Consider the following 17,045-nt stretch of genomic DNA (forward strand, 5'->3'; position numbering starts at 1 on the left):
GTTATCTTTATACGCAACACATGTAGAGCAAATGCCGTCTCCCTCACACAGTTGCAAGATTGCGCTGTGCGGTGTTATCAGTAGTCATGGCCTCTGCCTGCAGTTTGCAGTTTTATTGAACTCGTTATCTAATCAGCCGTCTGGACCTTGAAACTGAAACCCTGCTCTGCTCTGCGCAGCATTCCTCTCAAACACTAAGGAGAGGAAAGGGGGAGGGCGGCATGGATGAGAAAGTGGGGAAGGGAGGGAGTAAAGGCGGGAGAAAATATCGGAGAAGGGGGCCGGGCAGAATTGAGGAGAAGTTGGAAGCTGGGGGGGGGGGGGATATAACAAGGGTAATGAGGAGAGAAGTAGCTGGTTCAATTTAGAGAGGAGGTAGGGAGGGAGGAGGAAGAGAAAGACGGGGAGTTTTGAGAGGGAGGGGAACTGAAAGGAGAGGAAAAGAGGGGAGGAGAAATAAAAGAGGAAGGGTGGCAAGAGGAGGCAAAAGGGTGGGAGGGGAAAGGTTGTGAGCAGGAAGAGAGAACAAGGTGGGGGAGAGGAGAGGAACGTGAGGAGACACGAGGATGAATGAGAAGATAGGGGGAGCATTGGAGACAGAGCGAGAGGGAGAAAGTTAAGGGAGGAGGAAATGAGGACCTGATTGGGAGCCGCTGTGCAAACCGCAGAGGAGCAGAGCCGAGCTGCATCTGATACAGTTTAGGGAAATTTGAGCCAATGGAGGTGTACTTAAAAACAGCCTTTCTTTTAATGCAAATCAAGCGTTTCTTTTGTATTGTAATGTTCTCCCCTGGAGGCTCAGGAGGTGTATTTTGGGGCTGTATACATAAAATTGACTTCCGGACGAGTCTGGAGAGGAGAAGAAGAAAGAAAAACATGACGGTTTCAGGTGGAGAGGAAGGAAGAGGTTGAATGGGGGGGTTAACATTGGAGCCGTGGAGGAGCCGACCAGCAGCGGTCAAAAAGAGCAGCAACATAATAATAATAATGCCCTGAGAACAAATGTGAATGCTTCACAGACTAATTAAGAGAAGTAATTGAAAGTCGACATATGATAATTTACTTAAAACTCATAACATCGGCTATAATGCGTGAGAAAGGTGTGCTGTGCTGCTCACACTCATTTACACAAAGCGTCGGTCAAGTCTGCTCTATGCAAATGTAGACCAGAGAGGCTCCATGCAGGTCATTTCTACTGCCTGAGCTCCACGGGGCAGGAGAGGGAAAGAACAACGCATAAGAAAACAGGTGAAGGAGGAAAGACCCCCAGTGGGCTGGTGAGAGAGGAAAGGAGAGGAAGAAGGAGAGAAAGAGGGAGATTTGTGGATGAAAAGATGTCTGTGGTGGAAAAGGAGGAGAGGCAGAGAAGAAGAGTAATTTGGCCGGAGATGCACACAGTGAGGATGCAGTCGTTATTGACACACACACACACACACTCGGACACACACACACACACACAGTGGTGATGCAGCAATAATTAGTGATGCTATCAGCACACCAGTTTTTCCAGATGCTAGTGTAGGAGTGGAAAAGCAGATATGTGTGCCGCCATATTTACCCTCATAGGCGGCCATTTTTAATCATATCTTTTGGTAGATTTATCTCGTCTTGTGAGTGACATGTTTTTATAATGAACAGAATTTACTCATCCAACAACTCTTTTTGGGATCCAAACGGTGAAGTCCAGCACCAGTGAGTGAGGCCGCTCCAGCCAGCTGTGACCAACATGAATCGGGTCTCACCCCCCCCCCCCCCCCCCCCCACACACACACACACACACACACACACACACACACACACACACACACACACACACACACACACACACACACACACACACACGGTTTCCCAGTTGATTGTTTTGTTTGTTTTTCTCAGCGACACCTTCCTTCACATTCATTCCGTCCCACGCGTTCACAGGAAGCTGCTCGACACAAAGACACAGTTGGCCTCCGAACAGCTGCAAACCTTCTCGCCGACGGCTCCGTAGACTCTGTAAGGCCTCAGTGTACTTAATGCACAGTCAGAGTTCAGCAGGTTCGTATGGACAAACGGAACTTCAGCAGAAAAGTGGGTAAAAATAGTTTTCCAAAGCGTTTTATTGGGAAGTTGCCCCGCCTCTTTGAGGCCAATAACACAAGCAACGGCAAAACAATTGAAAATATAAGATCATTAACAACCAACTGCTTTAAAATACCACCACAAAAACACCATGACATGACATTTCCAGGTATTTTAGATAGTTTAGTAATGACGCAGTATTAATTGCATCATTATCCATAAACATTATACCACAATCGTATTCATTGTGTGCCTATTGGGGTTTTTTACTCTATGTAAAACTGCTTTTAACCCCCTGACAAAAAGCTTCTGGAGCTTGTCAACTTCATTCTCAGGGTTCCAAAAACAACAGCCAATTAAATAAGAGTCCACACTGCCTTTTAAAAATCCATAATGGCTCGACATCATGAATAAAACCTACTGTGTGTATGTGTGTGTGTGTGCTGCAGGCCAAGTCCAAACACCACAGGGTGCCAAAGTGAGAAAACTAGCATCAGATGGTCATTATGCGTTCCTGTTTGTTTTGAGTCCAAGGCCCGATGCGACAGAAAAGGAGACATAATGTTTGCCGTTTGGAAGCTGGAGGTTTCCGGAGCCAAGTAATGCCGTCACATGACGACGAGATGTCGAGATGCCCTTGAGAAAGGCACTCAGCCCCCCACCCCAGTGTATTTCCACTGTAGCTGCACAGGGCAGCAGCTACGTCAAACACGTCAACAAACAAGTACTGAGAAGCCAGATGCTGATTAGTCAACTTTCTTATTACAATTTTTATTGAGATATTTCGTCTTCCCCCCACAACACCATCATAATTGCGTTGGGTGTGTGCAGAGGGAGAACAGCAGGATGTGTGTGTGGTCCCACAGGGATAATGGCAATTAAGTGGTTTGATGAAGGCCGTTAAATTGACTTGGGATATTTGCGCTACAGCTCAGCACGATTGTCTGCAGATGGCAGATGAGGCGGTGAGGCTTTCTCGACGTTAGCTTCTGTTAGTGTGTTTATAGCCACACACTTTGCATTCTTATATAGTCTTATGTTCCCTTTCTCCCTCTCCTTTTTTGTATGCCTCTCCCTCTCCTCCGTCTCAGGAATGCATTGAATGTCCTTATCTTTGCCCATGTTAACACTAGGGTGAACCAGCAGCAGAGGTTGAATTCCTCTGCAGATCCCAGGCAGACAGGCCGCAGACCACACACTGGCATCTAGACAACCTTCAGCCTAAATGGCTTTTTTTTTTCACATTTACTGTGAAAACCTGCAGCAGGGGAGCAGAACTTCTTGTCTTCTGTCAGAACGTACAGCCTACATTTCAGCGTTGTTCCCGCGAAGTAGATCTTAGGAAGTAAAGCTCGACCTGTTTGGTTACAGGAGAAATGTACTGGTTCTCAAATTAGCCACAGCTGGCAACCATTTGGCTTGTGTCAGTTGTTAACAGTAGTTTCTTATTTGCGTGATTTGATTCTAACAAACTGGCAGACTTAACACGTTGAGGCGTACCGTGTTGCAAATGACACTGCATGCACGTACCACATTCAGGTTAATACAGTGGTGTTTCCATTAACTTCCTGCTCCTTCAAAAACTGCATTCAGAACCAACCTATTTAAATCTGCACGCCATATTTGAACTGTTGACTTTGCAAGTCGTTTTGACGAAAGATCAAAATAATTGCCGCCGTCATTATTTTCTAGAGTTGCCAAATCTCGGCGTGAGAATTACAAACCATTGTGTCGTGTCGTCGACCTGATGACACTTTTAACGGATTCATCCGTTACTCTAATTTGACTTCGTGGATCGTATTTCATGTCTCCTTCATCACACAACAAAGGCCTCACGGGCTGATACGCAGCCATCTAATAACACTGACCACAAGACGATGAGTCTCAGGATCCATTTGACTCAGTTCGGGTGACGATGATTGATTAAGAGTTGCATTTTTACATTTGCCTTGTGGAAACTAATCAGAGCGACACATCGCGAAATTACAAGTTGTGAGAAGTTCAAGCTCCATCAGTCACCGTCGGGTCGGAATGTGAGAGGAAAGAAGATGAAAGCGATCAGTTAAACATCTGGCTGAGATGAGTTTTACAATCACAGCTGGATATAATATCATGATATTAAGGTCATGTTGCCCCCCCCCCCCCCTGTTATTAGTATCGTCTGCACCCTTTTCCTTGAATGAACTGATTATTGCCCTTTAGCTAGGTCCCAGTGCTATTTAACGACACAGCTACGCCGACGAGCGCTTGAGCGACACGTCGACGATGACTCGGCGTTGTTGCTCTTGTCGCTCGTAGTGTGAACACAGCATTACGACCACAGACAGAAATCCCCTCCCCCTCCTTTCACCTTCCTTTCTTAAAAGAAACACACACACACACACACACACACACACATACACACACACACACACATACATCCAGAGCCGGCGGTGTGTTTGTGTCACGTATCCAGACAGCCTGCCTCGAGACGCACACAGTAGCCATTGATACCTCCTTCACAATACGCCCTCACAAGACAACACATGGGAGCACAATGCTGCGGCTGCCATACACGCTGCTTCATGTATGCCTGTGCATAAAATTACAGTGACAGGGAGCGGACAAAAGACAGTGCTGTTCTGTATAAGCATCCACGCAGGCCACGACACACACACACACACACACACACACACACACACGGTTCACCCCTCACAGGTCTAAATGGATTTCCTTGCTTCACAACAGAGTACAATGCTGGTATAGTGAGGCCTGGCCGAGCTGCAGGGCTCACACACCCACTGGTCGCTCAGGTCAGTGTGAGGGACCTCGTTCTATTATTTAACGGAGCAAACGACTTTCATATCGTGACCCATGCTCTTCTGATTATCTTTACTTGGTCTCTGCCTCACACCATGGTCTCTCTCTCTCTCTCTCTCTGGTTTTGGGTCAGGTGTTAATTTACCACAGGAGGGTCGCACGTGCTCTGAGTAATAATTAACATCCACAGTTCCTCTGTGGCTTCAGGTAGCAGTGGTTTAAAAGGAAGATAGTCATAGATTCTTTTTACTTTTTAAACACTATTAATCTGTACTGTTTAGTGTTTTAGTGTTTATTTTTTAGTGTGTGTGTGTGTGTGTCAACAATACCTCAGGCTGCCTTTCTCACTTCTTTTTCAGCAATAATTTACTACATTTTATGGAAATGGCAACCGAATCTAAAAAGTCTCTTTTGATTGTGAGGAGCCCAGATCTGATGTTTCATATTCATGTCATTTCATTTGGTCTTGTAGTCTTATTATAGACATCTGAAACACTGTCCGCTTCTCTTCCAGCGATTCAAAGAGGACTTGTGTTGTGCTCATCCCAGAGGTTTCCCTGGTCGGAGGAACAAACATGTCAGTCGGAGCTTTTCTAGGTGGTTTTAAGAATGGGTTGCAAGGTCATCGTCCTGTAAAGAGCCAGAAAAACGGGGACAGAAGAACGTCAGGAAACTACTAAAATAGGAGCCAATTTAGTGACCAACATGAACCCAATGTGAGACTGAATTATGTTGCAGTTGAGTCTGATTATCAAAAAATCTTGAAATATAATCCAAAGTCTGTCTCTGTCTTTGTAAGAACACATAATGATTTATTCCAGTGTTATATCGTCACATCCTATTTCCTCCACCACATCTGTTGTGAGTGATCAGCCTCAACAATGGTGATACAGGATACTGTGGGCTCTCTACTGTGTCAGAGCCACAAAAACAGCTCCGCAGATGGAAGAGCCTCATTCCATCAGTTTCCCCTGCATCCACGACGCAGCACACATGGCCCTCTGGCCTCTGCTGCTGGAAAGATCCCTGTTTGAACCCCTTTTGAGTGTCTGAGAGCACAACCCGCTGTGTTATTTTTTTAAAGGATTTTTTTGTGAAAATAGTCTGCCGACTGACATGGAAGATTTAACAGGATCTCAGAGTTTTTGGTCACCTGACTTTTCGTTTTTTTAAAACTTAGATTTCAGTTTATTTGCTTTGAATACCTAAAATCCTAGTACTACGGTCATTAAAGCTGCCACGCATACACTGAATAAGATACATTTTGACTGTTTTTTTCTGGTGCAACTTGCGTCTCATTACAGTTATGTAATCACAATCACATTTACAACGCAAACGTTCTTGCTGAGTTGATTTTGCAAGCCATCGCGTTATGTAACATTCAGTTGTTTCTGAGCTCCTTGTCGAGAGAAAAAAAAAACACCACTGACAATGTTTGTCCTGACCAATTTTGAGAATTTTAATATATAGGTGTTGACAGATATAAAAAAAAAAAATTCTGTTTCGAGGATGACAGCTGTGCACACACACACACACACACACACACACACACACACACACACACACACACACACAGTGAACAGGTTACACTGAAAGCTGTAGCATCTGTTTTAATGCGGCGGTGAGAGGCTTAACTTCTACAGAGGACACATCTATGATTAATGAGAGTGTAGACATGGTGGCATGTTTATGCAACAGTTTAACACACACACACACACACACACACACAGATATACACATGACTACACTTTTTGTTAAACTGGAGGAGTGATTACTGTCTTAGCCAGTATTTATCATAAGAAGGCTGCTAACTGAATTTATCTAGATGCAACAGGATTGTAATATATATATATATATATATATATATATATATATATATATATATATATATATAACTGAATTGTAGTATTTAAAATGTTGATGAGATAATGATTTTGTTTGCAGACATTTGTGAGTTAGTAGTTGTGTGTTTTTGATATGCTTGTAGAAGAAGACCTGTCAATCAGTCTGTAAGTTGAACAGCTTTCAGGCTTGTTGTGTTTTTGTCGTGTGTGCGTTGCCATTGAGCTCGCTCTTTGGTTTGCATGTGGATAACAAGTTTTGCCTGAAATTATTCTGAGCAGATAGTCGGAGCTCGTCACGAGTGAGCAGGTCTGGCCTCGGGTGCTTTGCTTCAGGGCACAATGCTGTTTGTCGGGATCAAAACCTGTGACCTCTATGAAATATATATATATATATATAATATATATACAACCTATATGAAATGAAGCGTGGCACATTAATAGCAAGAAGAGGCGGCCGAGATAAAGTCAGAAATGTGAGGTGTTTTCTAATTGCGCAAAATCAGTGTGCTGTATTTCTGCATCTGCCGTACCTTCTCGTCTGACCTTTAGCCCGCTCTGCCTCTCCTCGGTGGGCGAGCAGCTTTCTTTGGACCGCTGCTTCCGTCCTGTAACCGAACACTTCCTGTTTTGGATCTTCAATTACAGCTCGGCCAGCTTCGATGAGCAGTCTGTTGATCGTGGAGGAGCGAGCTGTCGGGGGCGTGAAATGCAAACACCGTGTCTCCTGCAAAACACTTTCTGGGGAAAACGGGCCGTAAACATGTTGTCGAATGCTACTGTGAAGCCACAGAGCTCCTATTAACCGTGGTCTCTGCTGTCTTTTGGGGTCATATAGGCACTAGAGAGCATCCTCAAACTGGAAGTGGTACATTTGTAAAGCCGATGTTAGAGAATGGATCGTACCTTTTTTTTTTTAGATTGGACGATGACTGGTGCATTTGAACCATCGCTAAAAGCCTCGAAGCAGAATAAGAGGGAGCGCTCCCTCCTAACCACAGCTGGTTTCTATTAGAGCTATGAAACCATTCTGTTACGATCCACCTGTCAACGATTCTCTGCGCATCTCAATGTATCGCATCCTCAGCTAGGAGCAGCTAGGAGGCTAGCCGACTAATAACCACCAGGTGTTTGCGCCAAAAGAGGATCCATTTGATAATCGGGAGTGCACATGTTTTTTTTGTCTCCTCGCAGGTCCTCAATGCTCAGAAAGCCGGATACAAGGCCGCCATTGTTCACAATGTGGCCTCTGATGACTTAATCAGCATGGGATCCAATGATCGTAAGTAGCCACAACCTCTTCCCTTTTTTTTTTCCCCCTCCTCTGTAGCACTTAAGCATTTAGCATCGTGCATTGCCGCCTGGTTACGTGCCCCTGTTGACAGAGGATGTGCTTTGTTTTTCTCTTAAACCCCGAGCCTGAGGAGAAAGGTCGGGCAGTTTTATGGTGAGAAGTTTATTTCAAGTCTCAAGATGTATACGATGCCCTGCCCCATGAATCCATGTTGTGTCCGGGGGGGGTTTGTCTCTCATTTAGGTATCGCATATATTCTCACTCAAGGGGGGTCGCAGCACAGTCGTAAACTACCCAGGAGGCTTCTCGTCCTGATTAAGTGTTTCTCTAGCTGAGTAGATGTCACAAGCTGATGTTTCTCACTGAAGGCGTCTGTATGCGCCAACCCGAAGTCTGACGGTCAAACAGGCTCAAGTGTGTTACTGCTCCCACCAGGTGGGACATAAGCGGCATTAGTAGTTAGGTTGGAAGCACATGAGCTTTACAAACAGACAAAGCAGAAATTCATGATTGGCAAACATTTTTGACTGGGAATAGTTTGACAAAAGAAATCTCAACTCACAGACCAGTTAATAACTTTCTGGAGCGTTCAATCCAGCGATGCAACTAGTGATTCTTTTTTTTTGTTATCAATGAATCTGCAAATGACATTTGCCCATCATCAGCCATCGCTTGTTTTTGACTGACCAACAGTCAGAAACGCATGTTATTTTCAATGAAACAAGATTTGAGAAGCTGGAACCAGAGAGTTTTGGGGTATTTTTTTTTGCTAAATAATGACTAAATGATTCTGTGGCGATCAACCAAAATGATTATTGACTAACCATTGCAGCCGTATCTCACGAGCTTCATCATGCGTTGAAGAACTTTAAGCAAACTCCATCAGTTGATGAAGACTGTTTAATAGTAGTTAAAGCTCCAGAGAAAGGAAGTAAGTGTTCCTCAAGTTACGTTTTTTTTTTTGTCAAATCCTGACATAAATAGGTTTCTCAGTGTGCTTCAAATAAAAAGTATTTCTAACAGGACTTTGATTTTGAACACCGGCCTCAACAGCATGTTTCAAGATCGTTCAGAGGATTTAGGCATTGATATACAGTCATAATATGTATTAAATGTTTTATTTTTCCCTTTTTAGTGGATATTATGAAGCAGATAGATATCCCCTCGGTGTTTGTGAGCGAGCAAACCGCCAACTCTCTGAAAGAAGACTTCGCGTACGACAAAGGGTAAGTCTCAACACAAATCTCATCTTTCCCCATCATCAATAAATCTATAAATAGAAGCAGGTCTGTTCTGTGCCCAGCGTCTTCCCGGACCAGTTGAATCTCATATTGTTGGAGAGTAATGCCTGCAGCGTGGACTTGTAATGGAGCGAGGCGGAGGATTTGTCTTGTGATGAGTCGTTGTCGCTGCTGCTGATGTGGTAATGAAAAGTCTCAGCCTGTCAGAGGAGGAGAGTCACAGCATTCAAGATTTAAATCAGCTGTGTGCTTGTGTGTGTGTGTATGTGTGTGTGGTGCTTGTCAGATACCATCCAAACACTGAGGGTTATTCCCAAGACTTCTGCAGAGGAATGAACACCAAACATGGTCTTGGCAGCGTTCTGTCAGTGTGGACCGAGTTGGCCGTGCAGTGATATGTCTGCTGTAGAGGCAGCTTCTGCGAGAAGAAGTAGTCCCCCCAGTAACTCATCGTGTGAAATGTCACGACGTTGATCGAGGGCCCCCGTGCGTGACCGCTCACGCCGCAGTTTGTTTAACAATGCAATGGCCGTCATGAAACCTCCACACAGCGTCTGTGGGGGGGCCTTCGCTCAGTGTCTGTGTTGCCGGTCAACACCTGACCGTGGCTCTGCTTGTTGTCCTAGGGGACACGTGGTCCTCATGCCAGACTTCAGCCTGCCGCTGGAATACTACCTGATCCCCTTCCTCATCATCGTGGGAATCTGCCTCATCCTCATCGTTGTTTTCATGGTAGGTAGATTCTTTGTTTTAACGCAAAGTACATTCTTCTGTACAACATTTTGAGTTTTTGAGATTGGCCCTTCGTCAGGTACCCGACTGGCATCGAGCTCAAAAACATCACACTTTTCCTAATGTGACAGAAATCACAGTTACAGTTTTTTGGACTCAGCACCTGGACAAGAAAGACAAGTGTGTGTGTGTGTGTGTGTGTGTGTGTGTGTGTGTGTGTGTGTGTGTGTGTGTGTGTGTGTGTGTGTGTGTGTGTGTGTGTGTGTGTGTGTGTGTGTGTGTGTGTGTGTGTGTGTGTGTGTGTGTGTGTGTGTGTGTGTGTGTGTGTGTTTGTTAATGGTACTGATCTGAAAAGCATTCCGACTTTCTTTCTTCCGCCATTCCTAGATCACCAAGTTTGTCCAGGACCGACACCGGGCTCGGAGGAGCCGCCTGCGTAAAGATCAGCTCAAGAAGCTTCCCATCCACAAGTACAAGAAAGGTATGGCGGCCATCTCAGACACCTCAAGTACCTGTGACTGCATCGTCTCAATCTCTAGGTCATTTACAGTGCACACTCACCCTGAACTATGACCCGTAGAGTCTGTCGAGATGCTACAGCCTCCCGTACCGTGCCGCTCTTTGTCACGTGGTTAAGCCCAAGAGGAGCGATGTCATCGATGCATTACGACGCATCGTTCCTCCCCGGAGCTAATCGGATTAATATGGACTTGATTTTTCCACAAAGCCCTCCGTGGCAGATTAGAGCTCCTCTCTGTTGTGACTGGACACGTGACTTGACGGTCTGGAATGTAGCCTCATGCCAGAGGCATGACGGGGGTTTATGAAGTGAAGTGTGTTTTAGTTTTTTTTATCTCAGACGTGTGGAGCGGATGTACAGGTTGTGCTGCTGGTTTGTGAGGACGGTAAGGTGGAGGAAGTCAACACTAGATCTTTGCGTGACACAGAGGCTTTAGCATTGTTTTGCAATGCAAATCCACTTTGTGCTACGGTCAAGTACGTTTTGTGTATTCAGAGTTTTTTTTTTTTTTTTTTTTGCAAACTGGAAAACTCCTGGCTTCAATCAGCTGTGCTGGGGAACACCGAGGAGCTTTGGAGACAACGGCTGGTGCATGATAAGTAGCCCCCCCCCCCCCCCCCCCCCCGGCCTTGGCAGACAAAACTGATGCACGTGTGACCGACCAGCTAAAAGCAGCATGTGTTGCTCATATAGCTGTTCTCGTCACGTCAGGCTCTCTGTGGGTTTTTTTTTTTTTTTTATTGTGCCCACTCTGACTCAGGGTTTCCACCAGGCACCGCTACAGGGAGTTAGGATGTCCAGGAAAGGGCCTCCAGGGGCGGCGTCCGCACTCCTGTCAGCTGAGTCAGAGGCGACACAGGAAGGGGACACCAAATCTCTACCTAAGCACCTTTTTAAGCCCGGCACTCTGGAGCAAAAGGCTAGCTTGGCAAAGAGCCGGGGCGTCCTGGTTTTGAGCGTGGGGAGGGCCTGAGAGCATTGTGAAACCGCGTTCCAATGCGGTTTATTGTCACAGTGTTTTACGCCAGGTCAGAGGCGGACCGCTGATAAAAGAAGTATTGCTTTTTTTTTCTAAAGGCTCACTAGCTGACTCACGATCAGAGAGCATGAGGGCGTCTGCAGGGAGGGTGTCATAGGAGCCTGCTCTGTGGGTGTTACAAGTCTGCCATTATTGAAAATGTCTTTATTAAAAGACCGTCATAAACATCAAAGTCTGTTTCCAGGTCTCCTGGAGTACGACAGTGAACAGGAACACGGTGATGTCGGTGGGCCTTTCAAAGCAACTTGACATGTTGAAGCCATTGTGCGAATGTCTGAAGCTGCAGTTCCTATAGTGGCCACTTGTCTCTTGAAATAGAAAGACGATGACGTTGTGGTCTCAATAGGTTATTTCACTTTTCACTACACTGCTTCATTTAAAAGATGCGAAGGCTAAAACCTGGAAATGAGGCAGCATTTGTTGCTCTCCTTGTTCCCTTTTTTTGAACGTGTTTTTAGTTGGATGCCTGAAATCATGTCTGTCGTTAACACAAGCTTAAGACATTTGAATGTTGCGGCTAGATGAGACTACAAAACATCCTCCCGCTGACTAGTCCACCTTCTTGTCGAGGGAACCAGTGCGATGCCTGCAACGATCCCTGCAGCGCTCTATGGGAAGTATCTCTTTGCTCAGAGTTGTATTGAAGCTCGCTGGTTCCTCCTCATCTCCACCCGAGCTCGTCCGTCTCCAAATGTGAGTTTTCGGGCAGGTAACGGACAACTTCTCCGCAGCTGTTAAACCCAAATCCCTGCGTCACAACTTCCCATCAGAAACCAGTAAGCAGCCTAAAAGGGAGACCACTTTTTACAATCTAATATTCGGATTCCATTGGTTTGTTTCAGAGGCAAACACTTTGTCAGTCATGCTCTTATTGAGCTGTTTTTTTTGTTTTTTTTACAATCTTTATTGCTACTGCTGTTGAGAATGTATTCAAGTTCCACCATTGCTATTTACCTCCACAGTTGTTGTGCAGATTTGGGCCAGAGGTGGTGATACTGTCAGCCCTCCATGTATGGAAATAGAGTTCACAGGCTGAAATGAATAGTGGCTCACACAAAGGCAGTCTTTATGGATGGTGCACAATGCCTTTAATGAAACCATGGTACGCGTGTAATTCGCGCACAATACCGGTCTGAGCAGCAGCATGCGACGTGAGATCCGCCTAAATGTTCAGGATTATGTAACACCAGCTGCCACAGCTGTCGGCGCACAGCGGCGCGCCGCCATTAACTTGACGTACGCGCTGCTTTTATTGCAGAGCCTTGCGTCATCCCCACTTAGGCTGAGGCCTGACGGTGATTTTTGGCCCCTCTGGGTGGCGAGTTTCGCCAACAACCGGCGTCTAGCAGCCGTTAAAGCCAGAAATTGTGAACACACACACACACACACACACACACACACACACACACACACACACACACACACACACACACAGTGAACCTCAAACTGGCTGAGGAAAACGAGGGGGGTTGTTTTAGACCTTTCATTAGACCGAGAGGCTGGACTCTCCCTCTGACCCCTGAACTCCAGTCTGATCCCTCCCCTCCGCCGCTTTCTTCTTCCAAACCAGGAGCTGAGCGCGCACACACACACACACACAGTGAACAGAGCAGCTGCAGTGTCTCAGCCGTCTGTCTGTGTGTGTCTGTGTGTGTGTGTGTGAGGCATGTTGATGTCAGTACAGAGGAGCTCTCTCTGTCTCTCAGTTCACTGGCCTCAGTGCCAGTTGCCTTCGTCCGGTGGGCTCAACCAGCGACGAACTGTGCAGAAGCCTTTTTTTTTTCTTTTTTTTAAATTCTGTCACCCTCTCTTCCAATTCATCCGAAGCTCAGTGGGACGGTGTGGTTTCCTCTGATTGATGAAAGTTAGCGGGGAGGAGAGGCGAGAGTCCTTTTTTTTTTTTAAAGATGCGCTACTGGCCCCAAAAACGTACACGTAAGGGATTCCCAGCATCTGAAAAGTGTCCACATTTGCCAAAAACGTGATCTAGAAGTTTTCGATTGGGCCTTGAAAAATATGTTTTACCGCCCCAACTTCATAGCTGACTCAAAATAGAGAAAAAACCCCACACACAGACTTTCATTGATCACCGTTTAAACACTTTGGTAGAAATGTTTTTATTGAGCCGTTCTTTCCCGCTGCTGCTGAGCATGTATTTATACACGTCTTTAACATTTGCTCTATTCTCTCTCAAAGCTCGCACTGCTCTGGACACACGTACTGTACCTGTGAGACTCGCGTGTGCGGGTCACAGGGATGACATTACTGAAGCGTGTGATGTGTTCAGTGAGGAGGGACGACTGTGAGTTATGTTCTGCTGCAGAGCGCTGCGTGGCTCTCACTCGACACAGTCCTGGGGCCAGTTAACCCAGACCATGTTGTTATTATTACCTTACTGTAATGGACCAAAGTACAGGAGACACAAGTTGTAAAAAAAAAAAAAAAAAAAAAAAAAAAGTTCTGAGTTCAGAAAGCCACTGAACCTTTTCTCTCTGCTTCACTCAGAATAGCTCAGCATTTCCTGAGTGTACACTGGATCCAAGCCTGCACAAACATTCCCCCCCCCCCCCCCCCCACTGGCCCGGGAGGGTGAGAAAGAGAGGGAAAAAGATGGAGGCTTGCTTAGAGAAGTCTCGGGTAATAAAAAAAGATCGGTGGTGATAGCGAGGGTGACGTTTGGGAGAGGAGGAAACGGAGCTAAAAGTGTGAAGAGGGAGCGGTAGTTGAAAACACTGCCATGAGTTGAAGTTGCTGACGCTCAGAGGGAAGAGGGGGAGGAGGAGGAGGAGGAGGGCCGGTCGATATGACTCCATCCTTATACGGTCACATGCAGCCCTGGCACGAACACGGAGAGCCGAGTCGGGGAAAACATGCTCATTTAGAGCTTACGTAAACACTCACGGACCCACAGCCCGGGCAGGCAAGAGGGAAGGGAAGGAAAATGAGAAGAACGCTGAGGAATGTCGAAGGGAGTGTGTTGATAAATTCCTGAGCTTTTAGTGCTCCCAAAAAAAAAAAAAGAAGAAGAAGAAGAGACGCTGCACCTCCTGCAACGTCCAGAGATGCGGCGCTGTGCATCGTAGCGGTGTCGGGGACGTCCTGTATGTGGGGAAGTGACTCCGTTTAGAGAATTTAAGGAAATGAAAGACTCATGAAGCAGTGGGGAGGTCCCACACTCGCACCCTATTTCCCAAACCTAGGTTCCCTAACTAACTATTTAGTTCACACTCATAGGATGGCCACACCTTACATTATACCGCTTCAATGCTTGAATAAACTAGTATATATGTACTAGGAATTGCTGAAAAGAATGAAGGAGATGAATGTGTCTCGTCTTGTTTGACACAGGGGACAACTATGATGTGTGCGCCATCTGCCTGGACGAATATGAAGAAGGGGACAAACTCCGAGTGCTGCCATGTTCTCACGGTGAGTCTCACCACTCGTCAAAATGTTGACTTATTGACTCATTATTCAGAATGGGAATAACCTTTTCTATTGTTGTTCCTCAGCGTACCACAGTAAGTGTGTGGACCCCTGGCTGACCAAAACCAAGAAGACGTGTCCGGTGTGCAAGCAGAAGGTGGTCCCCTCGCAGGGCGACTCGGACTCTGACTCCGAGGAGGGCGAGAGCGGCCCCGACGAGAACGAGGAGGTGTCGGAGAGCACCCCCCTGCTGCGCTCCCTGGCCTCCACCAGCGCCCACTCCTTCGGCACCATGTCGGGGGCGTCGCGCTCGGAGCCCGACCAGGAGTCCTCCGACTACGAGGACGACGAGCTGGACAGCAGCGACAGCGAGGAGGAGGTGACGGTGGAGACCGTGGTGGTGCAGATGCAGCAGCCGTGCTCCGAGGGCCTCGAGCACGACCCGCCCCGAGCTTGATCCGGCCGACCCGATTGGTCGCCGGAACCCCGCACACCACCCCCAACCCCCCCCCCCCCTGCCCCTCCCAAACCTCTCCGCCTGCAGAGACTTTTGTTGGGGGGGGGGGGGTCACGAAACAGTTTCATCTTTTCTGTCACTGCTTACAAGACATTGTAATTTATCCGCCCTATAAGTTCAGTTACAAATCTTACGTTTTTTTTTGTTTTGTTTTTTACATGATTTCGGATAAAGGGCTGATTTCCAACTGTGTGACAGCGAGTCAGTGAGCATGTCGTAGATCTGACGGACACTGATGTACAGTAGACTTTTATACTGTACTTAGTCATATAAAAGATGATTTGCACAAATGAGCGGGAAAGTCCCAGACACACACGATCACGCTTCTTCAGTTATAAAGTGTATATAAAAAGTATAAATCACAATACGTTACGGCTTTGATTATCTCCTATCCCACATGTTTCAGACGACCGGGGAAAGTTTCATTATTGTACATACGTGTTCCTGCTCCACCGGCACTCTTTGAACGCGCTATGCAGCATCCTTTTTGTAAAACAATTAAACATTCAGCAAGTTTAGAAAGATTTAAAGCCACAGCAATATGGTTTTTGCCAATTTATTTCTAGCGTCGTGAATGAAGGAGCCAGCACTCTGTGCCACGGTTTATCTGTTACAGTGAGTCACACTAAGAGGAGCTGAAGCCACAGATGAAGCAGAATGTGCTCTGCTTGTGTGACGTCACATTCTGCTTAAGATGTGGAGAGACACTCGAGTGGAAAGTATGTCCACGCTGCCTGTGGCGAACTTCAGACCAACCACTCCATTTAACTCACGCAGTTATTTGTGGATAGGCCTTGTAATACACATTTAACTGACCATATCGCATTTTAATGCAGTTTATAGTATCTTTGTCCTAACATGGCTTGATCTGTTTTTTTGTTTTTTGTTTGTTCATGAAACCTGTTGCCTTCAGTTCATGTATTTTTGTCTCGTCAGTGTTTTCCTGCTCATGTACGTCTGTTCAATACAAATTTACTTCAATAAAAGGAAAATGACTCGACAAGGAAACTTTTCATGACTGAGAAAATATATTGTAATATAGCAAACAGTCAGACGTTCGTCCTACTACTTCCCAGTGTCTGTAGATTTGTCACAATGTACAGCTGCAGTGTTAAATAAACCATGTTCAGTAATGAGCAGATTATCTGATGCATTCAGCCTGACTGAAGTCTGGCAGGTGGAAACTGCACCTCTACACGTCAGATGTCAGATTCCTCCGTTAAACACTGGAAACTCAAGATGGCGTCATAGCCATTGAGTTTCAAACCATCTGATATCAGAACTACAGACAAGCTCAAGAGTTGACCTACGGGTGAGATTGTCAGAATTTTGAAACTCGATGTAGATCTGTACAATAACTCAGAACAAAGAGGCCCGTCCGGTTTGTGTTTTCTGAGACTCATTGTCCGGTTACTGATGCAGCTCAAAAGTCTAGACTAACATTTGGTCTTAATTTGACGAGGCCTAAACTCACTTTGACCTTCCAGACAGTCAGCCAAGCAGGCGCCCCGTTTTCAGTCTTTGTGCTAAGCTAAGCATCATCTCATTACAATGCAAGGAATATAAAAAGAGAAC

At 46.1% G+C, this 17,045-nt stretch overlaps 1 protein-coding gene across 1 annotated transcript in view; it reads left to right on the forward strand.

Annotated features, from left to right (window-relative positions):
• rnf13 (ring finger protein 13) overlaps window positions 1-16,538 on the forward strand; it is a 33,155-nt gene extending 16,617 nt beyond the window's left edge. The window contains exons 5-10 of the mRNA XM_079157982.1: window positions 7,896-7,983; window positions 9,131-9,221; window positions 9,863-9,968; window positions 10,356-10,449; window positions 14,876-14,956; window positions 15,040-16,538. Of these exons, the coding sequence (XP_079014108.1) occupies window positions 7,896-7,983; window positions 9,131-9,221; window positions 9,863-9,968; window positions 10,356-10,449; window positions 14,876-14,956; window positions 15,040-15,410 (831 nt within the window). The 3' untranslated portion in view covers window positions 15,411-16,538. The remainder of the gene's footprint in view (window positions 1-7,895; window positions 7,984-9,130; window positions 9,222-9,862; window positions 9,969-10,355; window positions 10,450-14,875; window positions 14,957-15,039) is intronic.
• The last annotated feature ends 507 nt before the right edge of the window (window positions 16,539-17,045 follow it).

This window comes from Pholis gunnellus, assembly GCF_910591455.1.
Source record: "Pholis gunnellus genome assembly, chromosome: 4".
NCBI lineage: Eukaryota > Metazoa > Chordata > Actinopteri > Perciformes > Pholidae > Pholis > Pholis gunnellus.